General features: G+C 44.2%; 1 protein-coding gene across 1 annotated transcript; it reads left to right on the top strand.

The window, feature by feature from the left end:
* The first annotated feature begins 1,141 nt into the window (after nucleotides 1-1,141).
* On the top strand, nucleotides 1,142-19,032 carry TECTB (tectorin beta). Its single transcript, XM_027529069.1, has 10 exons — nucleotides 1,142-1,281; nucleotides 2,365-2,555; nucleotides 3,902-4,044; nucleotides 4,150-4,222; nucleotides 9,584-9,687; nucleotides 9,829-9,912; nucleotides 14,065-14,227; nucleotides 15,736-15,808; nucleotides 17,196-17,228; nucleotides 18,749-19,032. The coding sequence occupies exons 1-10, from the start codon at nucleotides 1,206-1,208 to the stop codon at nucleotides 18,796-18,798; spliced, it is 990 nt and encodes a 329-aa protein (XP_027384870.1). The 5' UTR covers nucleotides 1,142-1,205; the 3' UTR covers nucleotides 18,799-19,032.
* Nucleotides 19,033-24,120: the final 5,088 nt, after the last annotated feature.

Raw genomic sequence — 24,120 nt, 5'->3', positions numbered from 1 at the left:
CAAACTTATGCTTCCTGAAAGGGAAAGGAAGCATGGGGAGATAAACTAGGAGTTTGGGATTAACACATATACACTACTATATATAAAATTGATAAACAACAAGGTCCTACTGTAGAGCATAAGGAACTATATTAAATAATTAACCATATGGAAAAGAGTATGAAAAAGAATATATATATATATGAATCACTTTGATATACACCAGACATTAACACAACACTGTAAATCAGCTATACTTCCATTTAAAAAAAAATTTTTTTTAATTGTCTTTCTAAGTTCCTTCTTCCAGTATCATCACTCTGGGAGACTAACGAGACTTTAGAAAACTCAGGTGTCTACAAGCAAAGTTGTATTTCAGAATGAAGTTCTAGATGAACTTCTAGATGAAACTCTAGAAGTTCAGGGTTTATTATAAAATATTAGAGAAAAAAATCTTTAACATGTTTGCATGAACACAAACAGCCTGCTTTTTCTTTAGTATCAGGCATAACACTGTGGGACTTAACGTCTTTCTACATTCGCAGTTTAGATCACCTACGCATAAAAAATAAGAAAGCAAGAAATAAACCTAAGAAAACAAGAGGTAAAAAAAAAAACTGCAACCTGGAACCGTGCACAAAATAGTTTGCCTCTGATCACAGTTATTTTATGATGAGGAGGAAAAAAATTCAACTTTTTATTTCACTCCTGGTTTAAAAACTAGTTTTTAAAAAAAGTTTCTCCAACTCTTGTGAAGCAAAAGAAAGTAGCCTCAAGTGGCCGTAACTGAGCTTCCCATCGGATTATTGTGCAAGATTGCCTTTTATTTCCCCCCACAGTGGATAATGCGTGCTCATTGTGATTTATCTGGAGTAGGTTTCTTTTACACACTCAGGCTATATAAAGTCCAGCTAGGACTGGGAACAGAGGCTTGAGGAACACCTGAGAGGCAGCCTCCAGTCTGGGAGAATGAAACAGTTGGGAACACGAGCAGCAGCGTGTGAAATTGACGCTCTCTGCGGTATGAGTCTCACGTTTGCCTCCCAGCCCAGATGAGGAGCCATTAGAAATGGGAGACAGGACCAGTATCCTAGGATTGTGCTGCTTTTGTTCTCACCCTTGATTTTAATTTCTTGCATATATCTCTGACCTAGAATGATCAAGGCTCAGGCCCTGGCAAGACTGTGAACGTTTGGCCAGCTTGATTCGGCCACCTGGCAAAAGCAATGGTGATGAGGGCCTTTGTCCTGTTGGCTGTCTTCGCAGAAGCCTCTGCAAGATCTTGCACTCCAAATAAAGCAGGTATGCTCTGGTACTACCCCATTTTCCTGGAAAGGACTGTTTCCTGATGCGTATCTTCCCAGAGCTCAAAGCTCTGTACTTATATTGTTGGGAAAATGCTGTTATGTAGCCACATAGTCTTCTCTAATGACTCAGATGGTAAAGAGTCTGCCTGTATTGCGGGAGACCTGGATTTGATCCCTGGGTCAGGAAGATCCACTGGAGAATGGAATGGCACCCCACTCCAGGATTCTTTCCTGGAGAATCCCATGGATGGAGGAGCCTGATGGGCTACAGTCCATGGGGTGGCAAAGGTTCAGACATGACTGAGTGACAAACACACACAGAAGCACTTAAGGACCTCAATGTCCATTCGATTTTTCCTGCAGAAAGTACCAACATATTGGATAAACTTACACTTTTTAAAATTGTGAAACTGTTAGGTGCTTAGTCGTGTCCAACTCTTTGAGACCCCATGAACTGTAGGCTCCTCTGCCCATGGAATTCTCCAGGCAATAAAATTCTATTGAGTAGCCATTCCCTTCTCCAGGGGATCTTTCCAACCCAGAGATCGAACCCATGTCTCTCACATTGAGGGTGCTAAATAGATGGATAAATAGAGATAAAATCTTCACCTTTTTTTTCCTATTGTCCATTTGATTACTGATTTTCTGTGCTGTGCCATAAATTACTATTATATAGCATTATGCATAAATTGACATTTTAACTTTAATGTGCTCATTTTGTGGGATTAAAAAATATGTATATACATATTTATGAAACCAGATTGAAATATATATGTATTTCCAATTCATTCAATCTGGTTTCAAAAATACATTCCTTAAAATATGTTCGAGTTTAAACGTGGACTAGTTTTGAATACATGTTAAGAATAGTGCAGATTTTACACAGAGGTTGCAAAACCTATAAATGGGAAACTTTAGTGACTGATGTTGGGGGGAACTTTCATCACAGCTCATGAAGAATAGTGGGGAAAATATTTTTAACCAACTGCATTATATGCTCAGCTGTAATAGGAGCCACCATATGTAGATTAATATGATTACCAGATCCAATTTGAAACTTTGTCTCTCATCTTTCCAGATGTCATTCTCGTGTTTTGCTATCCCAAAACAATCATCACTAAAATCCCCGAGTGCCCCTATGGATGGGAAGTGCACCAGCTGGCACTTGGAGGGCTATGTTACAATGGGGTCCATGAAGCAGGCTACTACCAATTCGTAATCCCAGATTTGTCACCTAAAAACAAGTCCTATTGTGGAACCCAGTCTGAGGTAAGTCCAAACTACACAGGGAAGAGCTGCTAACAGGAGGAAAGTAGGCCCGTCTGCGGTCCATCCTTCAAAGGATTCAAAATTCACCACTGTCCTATTAAGAGTCAGTCCTGACCCCCAAATTTCCTGAGATGTGAGTGTTATTTAAATTCTTCTCTTCTGCCTAGTTTAGGTGACTCTGGGAATTTAAATTTTATTCTTCTAATTCTTTGCCTGAGCAGCTAGACCACCTCTGTGAGCAGAACAAACTATTGGTTTAGCCAAAAAGTTCATTCAGGGTTTTCTGTAACATCTTACAGCCAACTCGATGCATTTCCCACTTCCGTGTCACTTGGAGCTCTGACTATGTGCTCATCACTGCCACTCTTTCTGGGCTGGATAGGTGGGCCATCTTCTACTCTAGATTTTGAAGTGGTAGCAAACTGCATTTCGCAGGCATCTTAAAGGAGAGACCAAAGTATAACACAGCCCATAATCGGGTCTTGTGAAGCACCTAGGATAGGTCATCAGAATGAAAAGGAACCATACCTCCTATCAAGTGTCCTTATAGAATGGAGGAGAAATTGGAGACTTCCCAGTCACAGTTCAAGGCCACAACCAGTAGTGATACAATCATGAAGAAAGGCTAGGTCTAGGATCCCTACTGCCTTGACTGTAGGAGAGGATACATCTACTAGGTCTCAGATCCTGGGGCCACATTCACTTCCTAAAAGCCCCACAGTGATTCAGTGATTCAGTGATCTAGTGGGAAGAATCATGGTCATGATTAACAAAAACATCTCGTTTTTTAATATCCTGGTAAAATGAGCTAGAAATCATCTGTGTGGTCTCAGGCAGATCACTTCTCAAGTGAGTATTGGAGATCCCCTTTAACTAATATTCGGTGATTTTAAAGTCTAAGAAGTCAGATGAAAGAATCTCAGGATTAGCACTTATGATTGGAAGAAGGAAAGACCAAGAACTAGGCAGTAATGTTCTAGAGCTGGGAGATAGGTGAAGGTGTCACATAAGATTACTTGGGCAGGGGAAATAAATAAAAAGTTGATGTTGGCAGATAAGAGATTCTTGAACCAGTTGTTTGGTCAGAAGCCTGATAGGTATATGGATTTTTATTTTAAGTGTACCACATTCAACTTAGATTATTATAAACAATCTTGAATAGACTTAGGAACTCTTTACAAAAATGATCAGCTCACCTACAAACAAGAATGGGTGTTCTATCAATGGCAAACATCTATGTCTCCCCATGGACTTTCTTCTGAGCCATCGTCCATCATTTTTCCAAGAACTTTCACTCACATGATGGGGGTAAAGGGCTACCCTAACTGCCTGCTTCCTTTCTCCAGTATAAGCCCCCCATCTACCACTTCTACAGTCACATCGTCTCCAACGACAGCACCGTGATCGTCAAGAACCAGCCCGTGAACTACTCCTTTTCCTGCACCTATCACTCCACCTACCTGGTGGACCAGGCTGCCTTTGACCAGAGGTAAGCTGCTCTACGAGAGGAGGGCTGGCTGCCTTGCGCGTGCTCTGCAGTCCCCGTCAACCAGGCGTGTTTCAGTCCTTATGCAAAATTCTCTCCCCTTTTCAGAGTGGCCACTGTTCATGTGAAGAACGGGAGCATGGGCACGTTTGAAAGCCAATTGTCTCTCAACTTCTATACTGTAAGTGGTCTCCAGGTCCCCACTGCTGCCCCGTGGCCTTTACAGGAGATGATGGGATGTTTCCACAGCGTTTGTTCTCCTCTAAGCTGTATATGAAAGCCCATTCTTGAATTGGTGTTGAATCATAAGCTTTGGTCTAGTGTTAAGCCTCTTTGAAGACTGGATGCAACAGACATTCAGACTTATAGATTGGATGGAAGAAAGAAAAGGTGTCACAGAGAAATAAGGTTAATCTTCCCATTTCACAGATGAGAAAATCAAGACAAGACAAATCTTGTGAGTTACCAAAGGTCAGTAGGTGGTAAAGACAGCCACAGTCTAATTCCTAACCAAGATTAGTTTCCACTACAACCCACTCTAGAGATTTAAATTCAGCATCCAACTCTTGTTAAAACCTCGGGCACAGCGTAGTGAGCTTCCTACCTGGACAGCGCTAAGGGGAAAGGTTAGGGTGGCTGCTGCTCCCTGGGTCTTTGGTCTCCAAAGCCCTTTGCTTTGTGGGTCTCCTCTTTGTCTAATTTCAGCATACTGCCTGTGTTGACACTGAAGCTAAAGGCACTCAGAATAAAGCACTCCAGAGAAACCACCTATGCAATGGCCATTAGCCCAGTTGCCCTCCTTTTACAGAGGTGCTTTGTCTTTTAGATCCGCAGCTTCCAGTGAGGAGGCAATAGCCCAGCTGGCTAAAGGAAACCACAGGCAGAAATCAGAAATAGAAATCTTTACGTAAAAGATTAGAACTGGAAGATAGCCTTAAAGGCCATCAAGTGCAACCTATTCATTTCATAAAGGAAACAATTATCTTACCTGGAGCTCCACTGACTGAACTCTTGGAACTCACTTTACCAGTTCCCTGAAACTGAAAGTCACTCAGTCATGTCCGACTCTTTGCAACCCCATGGACTGTGGTTCATGGAATTCTTCAGACCAGAGTACTGGAGTGGGTAGCCTTTCCCTTCTCCAGGGGATCTTCCCAACCCAGGGATTGAACCCAGGTCTCCTGCATTGCAGGAGGATTCTTTACCAACTGAGCCACAAGGGGAGCCCAGTTGCCAGTTCTCTGGAAGCTATTAATCTGCTGAACTTAGAAGGTGAGACGTAGAAGGGATCCTAGAATAACCTAGTTTACTTTACAGAAAAGGATCTAAAACCCAATGAGAAAATGATCTGCTCAAGACCCCACTTGTGGTCTAGAGCAGTTCCCAGTCTCGAATAAGGTCTTCTAACACTGGTCTCCAGGGCAAACTTCCTATGCGGGGAATGAAGCGTAAGTGTCATGACCCCCAACATTCTTTGTTGTTATTCAGTTGCACAGTCATGTCTGATTCTTTGTGACCCCATGGACCGCAACACGCCAGGTTTCCCTGTCCTTCACCATTGCCAGGAGTTTGCTCAAACTCGTGTCCATTGAGTTGGTGATGCCATCCAACCATCTCATGCTCTGTCATCCCCTTCTCCTCCAATCTGACATGCACAGGCCCTTTTCAAGGCCCTGTGTCTAATTTTGTATTCAAAGTTTTAATTCTTTTCTTTCAAGAGGGCTCTCTAAATAAGCTTCAAGGTCCCACAAAACCTAGATCTGCCCCAGGCTACACACCACTAGTGATTAAGTCCTGAGAAAAGGAATCCCATACAACCCTTGACCTATACTGGCAGGGGCTTGATGCAATGTGGATCACCAGGGTGATGAAAGAATGGCAAAACCACTGAAGTAACTGAGGAGGGTTCTCTAGGAAGGAAAATAAGCTTTACACATGACAACAGACCCAGGGGACATGTTGATGATGGGTTATCTTAACTACTGAGTCCCTGTCCGAAAGTATAGGATTGTTGCTTTAACCAGATAAAACTGTAGATATGACCCCATGAAGATTTTACGACAGGTGGAAATGGAGAGGCACCATGATTGTGTAAATGCATCATTCACCATCAGTTATGTGGAGCGAAGTTTCAGACATGAATATCAAACCTTAGATCTTTTTAAAGAAAAAACAAAAATCAGGAAGCATGTTCTCAGCATCACCAGGCCATCCTCTGGGCTAGACAGACTGCTTCCTTGAACTGCTAGAAATGAGCTCTTGCTAAGGCCTTCCCTAGGGCCCAACACAACCCTTACAGGACAAATGAACCTTGGCATCGAGGGGGCTCTGAGGTTACAACCGAGATTTTGGTGCTGATTAACATTCCCACAATGGGCTCGGTTTCCTGTGCCTTACCCATGTGGTTGGTATTTTTCTTCTCCTCCCTTCTTCCACTTTCAGAGCATTCTTGTGTGCTTTTGAAGCAACAGCTGCTCCCTGCATAAATTTCCATCAAATTAGCAGAGACAGAGCAGTACCCTGCCTGGGGCAGTGGAATCGAGCACTGCTAATTGCCCAGGATTCCAAGAGCTCCAAACGCTGGGCTCCAAAACCACCAGTTCTGCTCAGCCTGCTTCCTCTCCTCTCTCTCCATTTCTTCTACTTGTTACTGTGAGTGGTTCTGTAGTTGGTATTCTTGGTGAAAAGTTTTTTTGAGTCTCAATTCCAAATAAAGGAAGGCAGTCAACTTGCAGAAGTAGCCTAACGTTGAGGTTAAGAAAATAGGCCTTGACATCAGACCACAGGTTGGAAGCTTGGTCCCCTAGTTACTGTAGTATGACCTTGGGCAAGTTAGTTAACTCCTCTTTGTCTCCACCTACGAATTTGTTCAATGGGGATAATAACAGCACTTACCCAAGAGGTTATAAGGGTTAAATGAAATAATCCTTATAAAACACTTTGCACAGTTCCTGGCACAAATAAGTGTCCGAGGAAGTAGTCATTCTCATAGTTGTAAACTTTGGCCTCATTTTTAAAATATCTATCTATTTGGCTATGTCTAGTCTTAGTTGTAGCATGTAGTTCCCTGACCAGGGATTGAACCCAGGCTCCCTGCATTGGATAATCAGAGTCCCAGCCACTGGATCACCAGAGAAGTCTCCAGACCTCATTCAAACTGGAAACTGAGAGCTCCTAGCTCTAGCATTGTTAACGTCAATGTCAGAGTGGGATTAGGTTGACTTTTATTCAATCAAAATGGTATAGGTGTTGCTTTTAGTTAGACAGAAACAAATGACAAAGTTGGGATGGAACAAATGTAAGAAATAGAAACCAAAATCATAGACTTCCAGAGTCAGAACAAACCTCAGAAGTGATTAATGTAGACCTTCCTTCTAATGCCCCAAACCCTCTGCAAGACTGCTGGGGGATGAACTCCCTATCTCTTCCAAGGACGATGACAAATTGGGCCTTCCCATTTTAGGTCAACATGTGAAATCTGGCGTCCTGAACTCTGGCCCATTGGTCCCAATTCTCTCCTCTGAAATGATACTGCTGAAGGTCCTTCAACTAGCTTGAGCCTGTCTTTCCCAAACGAAATATCATCCCGCTCTTGGTGGTCCATTCATCATCTTATTCACTCTTCTCTGAGTATGATCCCCTGGGTTAATGCTCCTACTAAAAGGTGGAGCCCAGAATTTGCCAAAACAAATTGCCTGGGTATTAAAGGGTGACATTCTCTGGACATAGGTCCCTAATTTTCGTGTTATCAAGAAAGTGGGGGCACATTGAGCATTGCCTTCTGTCAGGTGAGAAGTCGAGAAACTGACCATCAAAGGTGTTTCTTCTCAGAAATTGAATTAAGGGTAAAGATTGTGTTTGACACTTTGTAACAATCAGGAGGGTTCCTCTGCAAGTGGAGGCATTCCAGTATTCCAATTCCTGGTTCCTAGGAGATGGGGGCCAGGAAAAGTACCTCCGGCTACATTGGTGATGGTATTATCATCCTCAGGTAGATCCTACATTTGGAAACTGTCCCTTGAAATAAAATAAATCTCAGAAAATAATAAGGAACATTAGAAGCTACTATCCTCTGCCACTTCAACTTGCACATTAAGCTGATCACTTATATTTAAGAATGTTATTGTTTAATCATTACAACCATTTAAATGGTGCCGGGGGCTGAGAGAAGGGAAAGAAAAAAATTGACTTCTGGGTGACCAAGTTAGGAGGCCCTGGCTGGACCTGCGATTGATAAGATAATGTAAGAGACCCTAGAAGATGATTCTGAACCCTCTTGTCAGTTCCCTAAATTTGACCCTTAGGGTGTTAAGGTCTATTTTATCTAGATGTCCTTGCTGTCATTGTTTACCCATTGCAGTTCTGTAAATCTCTAAGTTCATGAAATCATTAGTATCCTGGTCTAAGCTTTATGCTCCTATTGCATATAGCCAGCATCATAGAAACATTTCTGCAAGGCAGACGAAGGCAAAAGGTATTCCCATTTTGCAGATGGGAATGCTAAGGATCAAAAGTCTGGCTTGCGTGGTGTGTCCCAAGTTAGTGATGGGAACTAGGATTAATCCAGGATCCTTGTCTTGATTCCCCTGTACTTGAATCACGGCAATGAGTCCCAGCTGTCCTTGAATTGAAGCCATAGTCTCCTGAATCCACCCCTACAGTCTAACTTCCTCTCCTGCCCTCCTCACTCCCTGCCTCTCCCCACCTCCCCTTTATTCACTAGCGTTCCAGCAGACTGGCCACCCTGCTGTCCTGCTTGCCACTCTCTCCCCCTAGGGCCTTTTCCTGCATGGCCTGATGCCTGCCTGGCATCTCCTCCCTCCAGTCTTGATTCAAATGTCACTTCCTCAAGGAAGCCTCCCAACCACTATATTTCAAATTAAAACCTGTCCCCTCCTTGTACTCCCAATCCACCTTACCCTGCTCTACACTTTTTTCCCATAGTTTTTCTATATCAAATACTATAGTCTATCCTAGTCATGTAATTCACTTAACCTACTGCCTGCTGTCCAACTCCCTTGCTAGAACGTCAGGTGGCTGGAGACAGAGCTCTCTTCTTGTTCACTGATAAATCTCGACAGACAGGACGGCCTGACTTAGTCTCTCAACATAGAGAGCGGTTCCTGACACGTAGTAGGTGATCAGAAAGTTGTCTCTGTTGTTATTGTTAACTGACTTGGGAATCAAAAGTAAAAACGTTCCAATCCAAGCTGGAATCTGCTCAAGGAAATCCAGCATTGCTGGATTCCACTCTTTTTCCATCAAGCAAGTCTTGCTCCTCATCGGCATGGATGCAACATACAGTACCTGTCTCACTGTAACCAGCAAACCCAGTTATATGATGTCCTCATCCATGCTAAGATGGCACCAGGATCCTAGGAGGTACCACTTCTCTGGCCTCCGAGGGTCTCACTGTGGCCTCCCGAGCCTGTGTCTTTGGGTTGATCCCCACCCCCAACCCCGTCCTGATGTATCTACTCCTGTCAGACCAAACTACTCATCCTGACAGATCATAATGCCCAGTGTCAATTTCCTTCCAAAGAATGCCAAGTTCTCCATTAAGAAAGAAGCGCCTTTTATCCTGGAGACATCCGAAATCGGTTCAGATCTGTTTGCAGGAGTAGAAGCCAAAGGGTTAAGCATTAGGTAAGTATGTGTTCTTATTGTCTGTATTTGTAAATACAAAGATGACCAAAAAAGACCAGACCAGAGGCTTTTTAATCACCCAGCATTTCTAGGCATATAATTCTCAGGCTTAAAGTGAGATGTGTTTTGTTTCATTTTCAGGTTTAAAGTGGTTTTGAACAGCTGTTGGGCCACACCCTCGGCTGACTTCATGTATCCTTTGCAGTGGCAGCTGATCAACAAGGGGTAGGTACCGTTCTCTGGATCACAAGCCTGAGTGGTGGGACCAGGTGATCCAGGGTGACTCTGGCTCAGGACGGCTTGGGAGGAAGAGATGGAGCCTGTTGGGGCCACGTTAGTGACTTCCTCTGTGTTTCCAAACTGAGTAATGATACCAGGAAAAGCTTACATAGTGCTTTCTAGGTACCAGATACTATCCCGAGAGCTTTATCATGTACTAACTCACTTCCCTGACAAGTGAGTATGATTACTATCATCTCCTCTTTCCAGATGAGGAAACTGAGGCATAGGAGAGGTTAAGTAATGTCACATAATTAGTGTATGTGCGTATTTATGGGGAAATGGGCACATTGGGTTCAAATCCAGTCCATCTGACGTCAGAACCCAGATGAGGACTAAATTAGATGTCCATGTAAAAAGTTTAGCATATAGTACCTGGTTGGTATCCAATCAATTTTAATATCACTGTTTTTATTTACTAATAATTCCATGGGTAATTCTTAAAATTTGGAGTAGAGGACTAAAGTATTGGAATTACAGCATAGAAAAGTGATTCTAGAAATCACACATAGATGGTTTAGAAACAGTACACAAGAGGTATAAAGACCATTGTAGCTAAGTGAATGAAAAGAAGGTCATCCAACGCCATCCAAGGGGGAGAAGCAATAAAAATTGAGCAACTGATCGGATATAGTAGAGGGAAGGACAGGGCACAGCATCTGAAGATCACGTGACAAAGAATGCTTTCTACTGTTGACTGTGGATTGTGAAGATGAGGAATGGTTTGTAAGCTCCCAGGGAAGAGAGGTTCTGGGTAAGGGAATCTGGATTCTTCTTGAGTTCGTGATGACATGCTGACCCTGAGATGACAGTTGTCTAGAAACACTTAGAATTGTAACTTTGGAAAGCAAAAGAGTATACTAGCGTATGCTAGTAGATGAGTATACTAGATGAGTAGATGAGTATACTTGAGATGCAGGCATTGTCCACGCAATGTAAACTCAGGAGAGGCCACACACAGTAAACTCAGAAGTTTACACATTGTCCACACACAGTAAACTCAGAAGAGGCCATTCCCCAAACGAAAGCAGACAATTACACTGGAACTCATCAGGGCTAAGCAAAAATACAGGGGCCAGGGACAAAGATGATGAGATATCAAAGATAAAGCCACTTTGGATATTTATCTATATTTATTTAAGAAGCACTCATACAGCCCTTGGGCTTCCCTTGAGGCTCAGCTGGTATAGCATCTACCTGCAATACTGGAGACCTTGGTTTGATCCCTGCATTGGGAAGACCTGCTGGAGAAGGGAAAGGCTACCCACTCCAGTATTCTGGCCTGGAGAATTCCATGGACTGTATAGTCCACGGGGTTGCAAAGAGCTGAACACGACTGAGTGACTTTCACTTCATATAGCTCTTACAACATACCAGACACTGCTCTAGATAGGTATTTTACAAATACTTTTTTCAATATCATTAAAATTCCTAGAAAGTAGGTAGTATAATAATCACTATTTTATAGATGAGGAAAGTGAGGAACAAGCAGATTCAAATTCCACAAGTCTAAGATAGTAAAGGGATGATGATCTGAGCAGCATTATGGACAGAGGAGCCTGGCAGGCTACAGTCCATGGGGTCGCAAAGAGTAGAACATGACTGAGTGCACGTGCGCACACGCACACACACGCACACACACATCACCCTAGAACACCAGGTAGGACAGGTCAGTAAGGGCCACATGCAAGCCACCTATCTTCCTGCAGGGATGAGAGCTCAGTTTGGCTCCTTAATTCATATGTTATTGAATGAGCCATTTAGGTTTTGTTGTTGTAGGTACAAATCCAATGACTTCAGAGAGACTCTAAAATAAATTATTGACCTGTAGGGACCTTGAAATTATCAATAGGCATTGGGAACCTCTCTCAAACACTAGCCAACCAAGGGCAAAGTCTTCTGACACATCATGGAATTGTCTCCTCAGATAGTTCTGATACTCTTGCTCACCTAGCAGATGTGTGATACAGAAAAGGGGATGCTTGTGACTTTGGGGTAGTCTCTACAAGTGGTCCTTGAACTCTAGTGTGCACAGGATTTCCTTCGGGTGCCTGCTACTCATGCAGACACATCGCAAACCTACAACTTCAGGAGATCCCAGGGTGAACCCCGGGAATATGCATTTAAGTGCTGCTAAATCAAAGCAGCCCCGATATAGTTGCAAACTCTGCCTAGTTGAAATGGCCCCTTGAAGTTGGAGATACGTACACAAAGACCAGTGCCAAGGGGGGACAATTAGAAAGTCCACTCCATAACCTTCCACATGCTTTTGGTTCACATCAGGCCCTTTGGGAGGAAAGCCCAGTTTTCAAAATGCCTGGAGAGACTGCAATAAATAGGTTGTCAGGAATTTTGACCTCAGGTGGAGAAAGGAGACTCCAGTGGTGACGATGTAAAAGCCTCCCTCTGGACGTTCTACAATCCTGAGCTACCTGTCACGGACAGGCAAATGCCACAGTCGGAAGTGCCAAGGCATCTAGGCCTGCCTATGGCTTACCTCCTGCCTGCCGCCAACAAAGCTCTGCTTACGTTGTTTTCCACTGGCTGACACCCGGCCTTGGACACTCCAGCAGCAAGGATCTATTTTAAGCACTTAGTCTTGAATTCGTATGAGGATCTCAGGTTTAAAGACCGAATGATCCTTCAAGAGTCTTGTTTCACAGCTCAGAAAATGCCCTAAGCTCTGTCACCGCTCAGAGGCCTCCACCAACAGAACCCCGCTTCCAGCCTTGGTCAGATAAAAGGTGCAGTGTTCAGGCCTCATTTCACTCAATGACTCTCAGAGTTAACATCCCTTCTGTCCTACCTCTAATTTGGCCCTAATGTCTGATTCTGATAGAGGGGGCAAGGGAGGGTCCACCATGAAGGTTCCCTGGGGTGGTTGCTCTGCTCTCTGTTGTATGTCTTGAGTTGGAATGACAGTAGAGTCAGAGGCACACGCCAGGAGAGGCATGAACTTTGGGGTCCAAGCAGGGCTGTTCACTGGTCTTGAGCTTTTGAACCCACAGACCTTTGTTCCAGAGGACAGATCCTGATGCTCACCGTCACCTATACGCAAGTCCCCACACTCTGTGGGCCTCTGTATATTCCCAAGAAACACTGTGTCTCTTCCAAACACCTGGTTGAATGTCTGGCACTTATGTAGAGAATCCATATGTGCTGGGCAAATGAAAAATTACTGTGCTTAAACCAGGGTTTCCCAATCTCAACACCATGGACTCTTTGGGCTGGATCAGTCTTTGTTGTGGGGTCTGTCCTGTGCCTTCCAAGACATTCTGTAGCATCCCTGATCTCTACCCTTTAGACGCCAGGAGCATTCCCCAGTCCCCCAAGTCATGACAACCACATGCCAAATGGCCCCCAGGTGAGAACTATGGGTTTCAACCCATGTCCATCTGTTATCATTTTTTTTTTATTTTACTGCAATATACTTTTGGAATTTTGAAACTTCCCAATAGCACATTCTCCTTACAGAGAATTTAGAAAAAGAAAAAAAAAAAGTCCGTAATAGCCAGGGTTATTTAGGTAGTATCCCTCGAGCCATTTTTTTCTGTGCGCATATTAAAAATATCACTTTTTTACCAAAGTAATTATATATAATAGAATGGACATAAAACTTAAGTAATATGAATTCAAATTCCCAGTGGCAAAACCTCACAATACACACACAGCAATGTGCTGGGTGTGACCTGGGCAGAGGTGGCTGTGGCAGCAGACTGGGAAATGCTGCTCCTAGCACCACTGTCTCTATTTTGGACACATGCTGAGAGTCTGGACACATTCCAGTCCGCCAAGGACACTATCTTGGGGGTTTCATTTCTTTGGGACAGAGATGTGATGACTTACCAGATGTGTGGCTTCTCAAAGTTGTTTCACCCTGGCTGTACTCTGTCTGTAGACTAGGGATGACCACAGCCATCTCATAGCTCCCCAGAGAAACGAAGACAAGTGAGGTGCCCCCAAAGTGCTTCAAAAGGAGAGTGTGCTGTGTAACAGCCCAGAGGGGGCTATGCGTGACTTTGCCTCAGATACTCTTGCTGGAGTTCACGAGGTGACCTTGTCTCCCCCACTTCCCTCCCTCCACCCCGTGTGCTCCAGCTGCCCCACGGATGAAACCGTCCTTGTGCATGAGAACGGGAAAGACCACAGGGCAACCTTCCAATTCAATGCCTTCCGGTTCCAGAACATCCCCAAACTATCCAAGGTGTGGTTACACTGCGAGACGTTCATCTGTGACAGTGAGAAGCTCTCCTGCCCCGTGGTGAGCCACCCCTCCCCAGAACAAGAGTGTTACCTGAGCCTGGGGGTGAGGGAGAGCAGTATTTGAGAAGCTGTATTTTTTTTTTAAGCTAGGAAATTATCACTTGACCCTGTAGGTGTGTGCTGAGGACATTCTGGAGGAAAGGATGCTGAGGGTGGGAGCAGATGTCCCAAGTGGTTCTGCCCCGCCACCAACAAGCTACATGGTCTGGCCCATGTCACTTAACCCCTGAGCCTGGTTTTCCCATCTTTAAGGATAGAGTGGTGATGAGTAATAGCGGCCCTTCTCTTCAGAGAGCAGTGTTAGAGAAAATGAAAGCAATAACAGACGTGGAAATGCTTTGGAAAAGTTAAAAGGATATGGGAAATTCAAAATCCAGGTGATAGCAGTAAGCTCTGGATGGAAGGCAAAGGTATTTTGAGTTCTTGACTTACCAGCCTGAGGGTCCATCTCTGGGACTTGTGAGGGACCAGAGAGATGCTGTAGGAATTCCCACATGAGATCATAGTTGTTCTGATCACCTGAGAGAAAGGGCCCAGCTTCACAGACACATTTAGTGTAGCTCATGCAGGGCGGTCAGTTTCCCTTCTGCTTCTCCCCCAAGAAGTTGCTGCAAGATCAACATGCAGAGTGAATTCAGGTGGGAGACAGTTTTCCATTGGGACCTGGTGTGAACCTGGTCCTTAAGGCAGTGGTTCCAAAGTGCGGTCCATGCAGCTTCAGCATCACTTGGGAACTTGTTAGGTGAAGATACAAATTCTCAGCCCCCTACCCCAGACACTCTGGGTGGGCGCAGCCATCTGTGCTTTAGCAAGCTCTTCGGGTAATTCTGAGGCATGCTCCAGTTTGGAAACCACTGCCTTAAAGACCTCAAAGCGCTTAATTCCAAACTGTTACCTCCTCCAATCTGTTTGGACCAGAGACCTCGGTGAGGAGGGACACAGTGTTTCTGAAGAGGGTACCTGCTCACCTGTAGTAACCAACAGATATAAGATGATAATCTCTATTTCTATTGATCCCTATTTGGCCAGATAGTAGTCACTTATACACAGATAAAGGGAAGGCAGTAGAGAAACATTTAACTGTTCCTGGAAGGACAATCCTGGAAGGATAATTGGTATTACCTTTAAAAAACAAAATGAACTGGAACACATTTTGCAGGTGTCCACATGTCAGACCACTCTGACAAGAGTAACTATGGGCAAAAGTCTTACTTCTCATCAAAAGTGTTCCCACACGCTATGTGGATTTGTTCCAGCTTGAAGAGTTCATGATGGAAAGATTTCTTCCTTTTTGTTCTTCCTTTTTGTCAAGTCAGAGAAGGGATGAGATACATCTCTCTCTTGGTTATAAAAGAATAAGGGAACTAGTATCTGAGGTCTGGGGAATTTTGACTCCATCAAGTTTGTGACTTTTGAAAAAAAAAAATCTCTTTTCTCTCCTGTGTTTGTTTCTGATCCCACCTCCGCCCTCCCCTCCTCTCCCCTTGGCTTCTGCTGGGTCTCCAGACTTGTGACAAGCGGAAACGCCTCCTCCGGGACCAGACTGGGGGCGTGCTGGTGGTGGAGCTCTCCCTCCGTAGTAAGCGTCTCTGTTTTCCAAACGGTTGCCTTCATGTCGGGCTATGTTCACAGGCACGGCCAGTTTGAGCATTTTCACTGAATTGCCAAACCAGTTGTGCCTGTAGACACAACCTTTACCTGCAACAAGTCTCCCCACCTGGGGGCGGTGGGGAAGTTTGTTAATTACCCTAAAAAGTTGGGCCTGTGGCTGCAATTCCAATGCCCCGCAGGGACTAGGAAGTGCTGAACTTCCAGACACGGTGTGCAGGCAATAATAATAGAAAACAAAGCTACTAGGGCATCCAGGGATAAGGCAATGGCACCCCACTCCAGTACTCTTGCCTGGAAAATCCCATGGACAGAGGAGCCTGGTGGGCTGCAGTCCATGGGGTCGCAAAGATCGGACATGACTGAGCGACTTCACTTTCACTTCTCACTTTCATGCATTGGAGAAGGAAATGGCAACCCACTCCAGTGTTCTTGCCTGGAGAATCCCAGGGATGGGGGAGCCTAGTGGGCTGCCGTCTATGGGTCGCACAGAGTCAGACACAACTGAAGCAACTTAGCAGCAGCAGCAGCAGCAGCGGGGCATCCAGGGCAATTCAACAAACCAGTAAAGGAGCGAGCTCGGCCTGGGTTAGTGCTGGTGTTTCAGAAATAAAGGAGCCACATATGGGTCTCATCTTCTAGAATGTACCATCCAGCAAAGAGAGAGATGCTAAATGCTAAGGGAAAGGGAGGTGACTGTTCATCGTGGTGGGGGAGGCAGGGTCTGTGGGAATGGATGGATGGGCAACTCGACCTAGGCAGGCTTAGGGAAGACCTCTGTGGGTCGTCTTGAAGTCAGGCCCTCAAGGGGGCTGTGACATCAAGGGTGGGCAAGCCTGCGGCAAGGCTGGAGTCACCAAACTCTGGCCAGGAACCCAAACCCAGTCACTGCCTGATTTTGTATGATCTGCAAGCTAAGGATGGTTTTTCCTTTTTATGTGGTTGAAAAAAATCAAAACAGTATTTCATAACACTCAAAAATTATATGAAATTCAAATTTTGGTGTTTCTACAGAAAGTTTTACTGGAACATGGCCACACTGGTTCAATTAGGGGTTGTCTCCACCTGCTTTCAACCACCTCAAGTGGTTGCAATAGAGACCATGTGGTCTGTGAAGCTGAAAATATTTATTATCACCTCCCCTTTCCGGAAAGTTTACCAAGCCCTGCTAGAGAGAGCTGAGAAGAGAATGGTGAGATGAAGCCTTGTCAAGCCTGCTAGAAATTTTGTCCTAAAGGCAGTGGGGAGTTGGTTGGTTTAATCAGGGGAAAATCAGTCAGGTTTGTGTTTTAGGAACACAGCTGCTCCCTCTGTGATATTTTCTTAAAGCTTCTGCATTTTCTCTTTACTCACTACAGGCAGGGGATCCTCTGGTCTCTATAGCTTCTCAGGTAAGGAAAAGAGCTCCATGCAATGTTTTTAACAGGCAGATGTGTGTTTCAAAGGGGCTTCCCAGGTGATGCTGGTGGTAGAGAACCCACCTGCCAATGCAGGGTTCGATCCCCAGATCAGAAAGATTCCCTGGAGGAGGGCACGGCAATCCACTCCAGTAACCTTTCCTGGACAGAGGAGCCTGGCAGGCAATAGTCCGTAGAGTTGCAAAGAGTCAGACATGACCGGAGTGACTTAGCATGCACATGTGTTTTTTTAATTTATTTTTTATTGAAGGATAATTGCTTTACAGAATTTTGCTGTTTTCTGTCAAACCTCAACATGAATCAGCCATAGGTGTACATATATCCCCTCCCTTTTGAACCTCCCTCCCATCTCCCTCCCCAGCCCGCCTCTCTAGGTTGATAGAGTTCCTGTTTGAATTTCCTGAGCCATACAGCAAATTCCTCTTATGTTTTAAAAGAAGCTTACCTTTGGTCCCTTAAGAATTAAAAGGTATACTTTAAAGCACATCTGAATGAGGTGGAGGGGGACTGGAGGTAGTGGTCTCTCTCCAACCAGCCCCTGAGCTCGGAAGGGAGGGAGGAGCTGGGGGCAAGTTGGATGAAGCAGAACGGGACCCCTACCCCCATCCCCACCATGTCTGAGCACAGACATCACCAGGTGGTTTCCTGGGGGTTTCTGCATTTGCAAAGCTTGAGTTTTCAATGATCTGTTCATTCAACAAATATTTCTAGTCCCTTCTGTGACCCTGCCGTCATGAACTGAGTGACCTTGAGCCATGACCTCACCCGTGCATCCCCCAGTTCCCTCTCTGAAGCTGGGTTAATAATTGCCCATCTCATACACAGAAGTTGTTGTGTGGCTTAACTATTACAGCTAAGAGCCCTAAACAATGCTCAGCATGCAGCAAACATCCAGTAAATATCAACCATAATTATTGACTCTGTACCAGGCACTCCTCTAGGTGGTGTGACTATTACAGTGAACAAAGCAAGCAGGGCTCCTGCCCTTCCTAATGTGTGTGAAGTGGGGTGGGTGGGAGCTGAATAGTGATTTAGACAGCAGCCCGAGAAGCCTCTTAGAGGAAGGAGGTAGCTATGCGAGAAGATGGGCAAGCCAGTTCTATTTATTCATAAACTCACAGATGTAGGCTTTGCTCTCATAATTACAGGAAATTGTACAAATCAATTCTTTATGATACCAGGATTCTCATTCTTAAAGGAAGTTCTACAGCTAACACCATACAGTGAAAAGCACCATCACTATATTATTTAAGTTCAGGTTCCCATTTGTCAGAGTTCCATATCCTGAGCTTATCTGTTGGGTTCTTTGCACTGATGAAGGTGAGCTATGGAAACCCTGGAGGATGAAACAATCTGACTATGTATACAACATGCAGAGTTTTATGAAAACCCACTCAATGCCCTTGAGTGGACTCTTTGATGTTGACTCTTTTCCTGAGTTCTCCTTGCTCCTTGTTGAACTGTTTCTGTCTCCTTTCCTGTCTGGTCCACAGATGTCCTCTATCACCTCATCGTGATGCTGGGGGTTTGTGCTGTGTTATAAGGGAAAGCTGGGCAGGCAGATGCAGCTCCTCCACCAAGACCATCTCCTCTGTCAATGACAAACCACATTTATTGCGCTGCCCAAAAGAACAAACAGAAGACCATATCACTGGGGAGCAGAGAATAGCGCTTTGCCAAATACGTGTTCCGGTGATCTTTGCGAATTTCAGTGATCGTTTTTTCTTTGGTGCCCCACTTCTTCTTGTGACTTCCTGTGGCTCTTAGGTTCTGCTGTCTCTCCCCTGCAGCTGGTGGGGAAGTCTCCTTTCCCCAGATTCAAGTCGGGGCTGCAGTGGACTCCTTTGAAAGTTATTCTGATTTGAAAAGAGTAGCAACCAAGCACAGCTGAACATTTTGAGGAGACGGTAGAGAATAAGCACAAAGTCAGCACTGGGGACAGTATGCACGGAACAGCCAAGTCTGCCCAAGGGGCCTTTGTCATCAAGGCTGTGCAATTCCTATCTAAGGACCAGGGTTGAGCCACTAGGCAGGGGTTCTAATCTTTCAAGTGATGATGTGGTAATCAGAGCAGAAACGTTTATTTTGCTCCAAACTGAACAGTATGAAGGAAAATGATTCTTGAGAAATCCCCATGAGTGCTAACCTAATTTTTTTTTACTATAAAGTTTTAAAATATGTATAGACATTATGTAGGTAGACACTCACTATGTTTATAGCTGATATAGACTTCTAAGATGAGAAGAAAATGACAAATTGAATAGGACTCAAGCTGCAAAAGGAATAAAACATTAGCATTAATTTCACGTGATAATACAGCATTGCCTAAACGAAACTGCTGCTTGCAACATGCCTCAGAGGGACCAGCGTGACAGGTTCTCTGCAGCTTGGCAATCCCATCCTGCTGTGCCTTGTGATGCCCACAGCTCTCACTATTTTTATTCACTCTGCTAAGAAATCTTGATTCAGAGAGTGGTCTGACCTCATTTAGCCTTGACTGTGACATTCAAGCCCATATCTGTTTTTCTCTCACTAACCTGTATCGTTCAAAGGGAACCAACAAAACATCGGAAACATAAATGCAAAGAAAATGAAAACAAACGGCCAGTGAAACCATGTGGGGTCTGATGCTGAGAGCACTGCCACTCCAGTGACCCAGAAAACGTTGACAGGAATGACTTATACAGTCAAACAAAGAAAAACGGAAAGAAGTTGTCCTGGTAGAGAATCGGCAGATCCCAGAAAATATATTGAGGACCCCAGTTTGAGGCTAGCAGCTGGGATGTCATTGGAAAAGCCTGAGCTTTAAATTCTGTTCTTTGTCTTGTATAGATTTGGGCTTATTGTTGGAAATCTTGTCAGCTCGTATCTCTGCATTTAATGTATTTGAGAAGTTTTAAGATCTGTAGTTTGATGGTGCTTTTAAATGGTGTTAATGAACTCAGAAATTAAGCTAATTCTAAAATCTCTGGAGACCCAGAGTGCGTGTTTAGCAATAGGTTACATTAAAATAAGTTGATGTAGTCGAACTGGTCTCAAAGCTCGTACTCCAACCATTTGGGATCTCTTCTTCCTATAAATTCAGAATTTTTGTAGCTAGCCTTTACTTCAAAAAGACAGAAGATATATTTTATTGGTTCTAATCAAAAACTCTTTAATAGCATACTCACAGGCATAATCACAAATCCTTGGCTGTCAGAGTAAAACAATGTTGTGGTAGTTTTGCTTTGTTTTATCATAATGTTTAATGATCTTGTATCTCTTTGTGGTGCTACAGAATAAATAAAACATCTTCTTAAAGTAAATAACCAATGACTATAGCTTACTGTGTTAATATATCATGTTGATAGCCAATTCTTCAATCCACTCAGAGGTTTCTATAACTAGACCTTCTTAGATTCACATATATCCCACTGGTGTTCAATCATTTTATCCTACATTTGCATTCCGAAAATTCCAATATTGGCTTTCTGTGCAAGGAGGTGCAGCCATTTCACGTGGTGAGTGTTTGGGGGAAAAGTTTCTGTGGCCATCACTGTCTCTAAGGCCATCATGTCTCAGTAGCAACTACATATGTTTAGACTTGAAGTTAACTAACAGGTCTATGATATTTGGTTGTATATTTCATGTCTCACAACTTCTCTATCACTAACAGAAAGCTACTCTCCAAACATTCTGTCTTGCAAATTCCCATTAGTGCTGAAGAAAAAATAGACATTGAGAAGAGGAAGGAATAATAATTTCCCCTTTAGGCATCCTTGCTTGATATAGAAGAAACCTGGATACAGATTTTAGGAAATTGCTCTTATCGAAATTCCTGGTTATGAGTCCTAAAGACATCTCTCTCTCTTAACTTGAGTAATTCAAAGGATATACATAGAGAGAGACATGGACATATACACATACATATATATACTGAGTGTACACATGCACAGAAATCTCTACCTATTGGCCAACTGATAGATACAGCTATACCTATAACTATAGAGAGATATAGAGAGATGTATGTATACACTCAGCATATGTGTATATATGAGTCTATGTGTGTGCATGTGTATGTATATATGTGAATGTGTGTGAATACATATATGTAGGCACGTGTGTGTGTGTGTATGGATGTGTGTGGTTGGATGCCAAAAGTTTGTATCATAATGTTTGATGAAAAAGGCAGAAGTAACAGTCTTTACTATGTGAACATAACTGTGTACGCTTGTGGGCTAGGGCTGGAAAGGAACCAACACCCACACTTGATACAAATACAAAGACTGGACATTAATAATCGATTACCACATCCCACCCCATCCCTACATCTCTATCATTTTCTAATTCTCTTTCAATGCACGAATATTGGGTTTCTCAGTCACTCCTGCTCTTTTGCACTTACCTCTGTTAGTCCTTAATACATTGCATTACTAGTATGCTTCCTCTCTCCCAGTAAACTGAGAGCTAAAGATCATGGAAAGTTTCATATTTTCTTGTGTCTCCCAGTGTGGTACCTGGCACAGAGTAAGTACTCAATAAATGCTCTTTGAATTAATGAAATGTTCATAAGGATGGATAGATACATGGGTAGAGAAATAGATGGATATGTACACGAATGGACGGATGGATGGGACTGGCCAATCTCTCTGAGACACCCAGAGCAGAAGCTGCCTTGTTTGCATTCATGATTGGACAAAGTGCTAGCACTCAGAAGCCCTGATCCCAAACAAGGGAAGAAGGTATAAGGCATGAGGAGCAACTTTTGGCCCACGGTCTCCTTGCCAACGTAGCTCCATGTTTCCTACATATAAATGCCTCTTCCTCTCTCCTTCCAAGCATCAGTCACGAGCTTTCAATCCTTGATGCTGAAGGGCTTTGGAGAGGAGCAGAGCCCACCACAGTGAAAACGGAATTGTGGCATCTGTGCAAGTCCTAGAATTCAACTGCTCACCTCAGGGCAGAAGAGTCCTGCTGATGGGAGCTCAGGCACTCCATGGAGCTGGGTTACCATTTGCAAAGCTCTACCCTCGGTGCCTAGATGGTGTCCCTCTTCCTGAAGAAAGGCAGGAATTCCACCAAACCTTTTGTCAAATTTGGTATTAAATGCTCCCATCCCACCAAAAAGCCCTATACAGAGCTCAGAAATATCTCCACAAAGGCCACTCTGAGGTCAAATGAAAAAGAAAATATTCCTCTTTGGTTTTCACATCTTCAGTCCTGGAAATTCAATAGAAAAAGACTCAAAGAGGACATATCATTCAAGTTGCTCTGCCATTTTCAGCGGCAGCCACATGGAAGATAATCTGGATGCAAGGAGTTTCATGGAATTAAAAATATATATACTGTAAATGCATCAGTGGTTCAGTAGATCTGTTGCAAAACCCATTCTTTTTGTAAAGGGGAAATTACTCATGGCAGAATCGATGGGTTCACCTTTTCTCCTGGAGATTAAAAAATTAAATACTTCATAAATGAATTTTAAAAATCCTACTTAAAATTCAAGCCTCGATTCTGTCCTTTGCTCAGTGGATAGGAAAGAAATTAAGCAATAAATTGAGAACAGGATATTATGCATTTGGAAGGCGCAGTGCTCACAGGAAGTGAAGCCAGGCCTTCCAGCCAGAGTGCGGGGGTTCTGCCTGCCCGGGTGGCCTAATTCTGTTGGATTTCAGTGATTCACACCTCAGATAGAGCTTCAACCTAGAAAACATTCCTGAGATGCCTTCGGCTGTGGGCTTCTATGTCCCTGCCTTCTGATTAGCTGATAAGGATAATAAACACTAGAGGTTAGGGAGCAGGCACTTTGCAAAGGGAGGCAGGCCCCTGGCCCCAGGCTTCATTCTCCAGCTTTCTCCTTCCCCAGAATGAAGTTGGATTCACTGCCAATTCGCAAGCTAATGGGCTGGAAACTTCTGGCAGGGAGGCAGGCTCACTGGCAGGTCTGGGAGCAGCAAGCAGCCCTGGTCTTGAGTTCACTGTATCCAGTTCATCAAACTCTAGGTTTGCTCCAGGCCACAGGACTCCATATTGAAAAGCAGAGACATTACTTTGCCAACAAAGGTCTGTCTAGTCAAAGCCATGGTTTTTCCAGTAGTCACGTATGGATGTGAGAGTTGGACTATAAAGAAGGCTGAGTGCTGAAGAATCTATGCTTTTGAACTGGGGTATTGGAGAAGACTCTTGAGAGTCCCTTGGACTTCAAGGAAATCCAACCAGTCCATCCTAAAGGAAATCAGTCCTGAACATTCATTGGAAGGACTGATGTTGAAGCTGAAACTCCAATACTTTGGCCACCTGATGCGAAGAACTGAATCATTGGCAAAAACCCTGATGCTGGGAAAGAGTGAAGGCAGGAGGAGAAGGGGACAGAGGATGAGATGGCTGGGTGGCATCACCGACTCAATGGACATGCGTTTGAGTAAGCTCCAGGAGTTGGTGATAGACAGGGAGGCCTGGCATGCTGCAGTCCATGGGGTCACAGAGTTGAACACGACTGAGCGACTAAACTGAACTGAACTGAACAGGGCTCCAGGGTGCGCTGAGGCCAGTTAGATGGCTCCCCCAAGTGGGAGCCTGACTCAACACCCTGGAACCATAGGTGTCTGCTCAGTGGCTCAGTCATGTCTGGCTCTGTGACCTGATGGACTATAGCCCACCAGGTTCCTCTGTTCATGGGATTCTCCAGGCAAGAATACTGGAGTGGGTTGCCATATCCTTCTCCAGGAGATCTTCCCTACCCAGGGATCGAACCCGCATCTCCTGCATCAGTAGGTAGGTTCTTAACTACTTGGCCATCTGAACCACAACCCCTAAACGGGATATTTAAGGCATCCCCACAGACTTTCCTGGGACCCCACAAACACCTCTGAAGAAAATACTCACC

This window comes from Bos indicus x Bos taurus, chromosome 26 (genome assembly GCF_003369695.1).
Source record: "Bos indicus x Bos taurus breed Angus x Brahman F1 hybrid chromosome 26, Bos_hybrid_MaternalHap_v2.0, whole genome shotgun sequence".
Classification (NCBI taxonomy): domain Eukaryota; kingdom Metazoa; phylum Chordata; class Mammalia; order Artiodactyla; family Bovidae; genus Bos; species Bos indicus x Bos taurus.
The sequence above is the reverse complement of the archived record's forward strand: the minus strand, read 5'-3'. Positions and strand labels throughout refer to the sequence as shown.

Bases quoted from the DNA above. Each gene is read 5' to 3' on its own strand.
- TECTB (XM_027529069.1), top strand. From the start codon at position 1,206: ATGGTGATGAGGGCCTTTGTCCTGTTGGCTGTCTTCGCAGAAGCCTCT. The intron at 1,282-2,364 runs GTATGCTCTGGT...TCATCTTTCCAG, and splicing joins TTGCACTCCAAATAAAGCAG to ATGTCATTCTCGTGTTTTGC. The intron at 14,228-15,735 runs GTGAGCCACCCC...CTGGGTCTCCAG, and splicing joins AGAAGCTCTCCTGCCCCGTG to ACTTGTGACAAGCGGAAACG.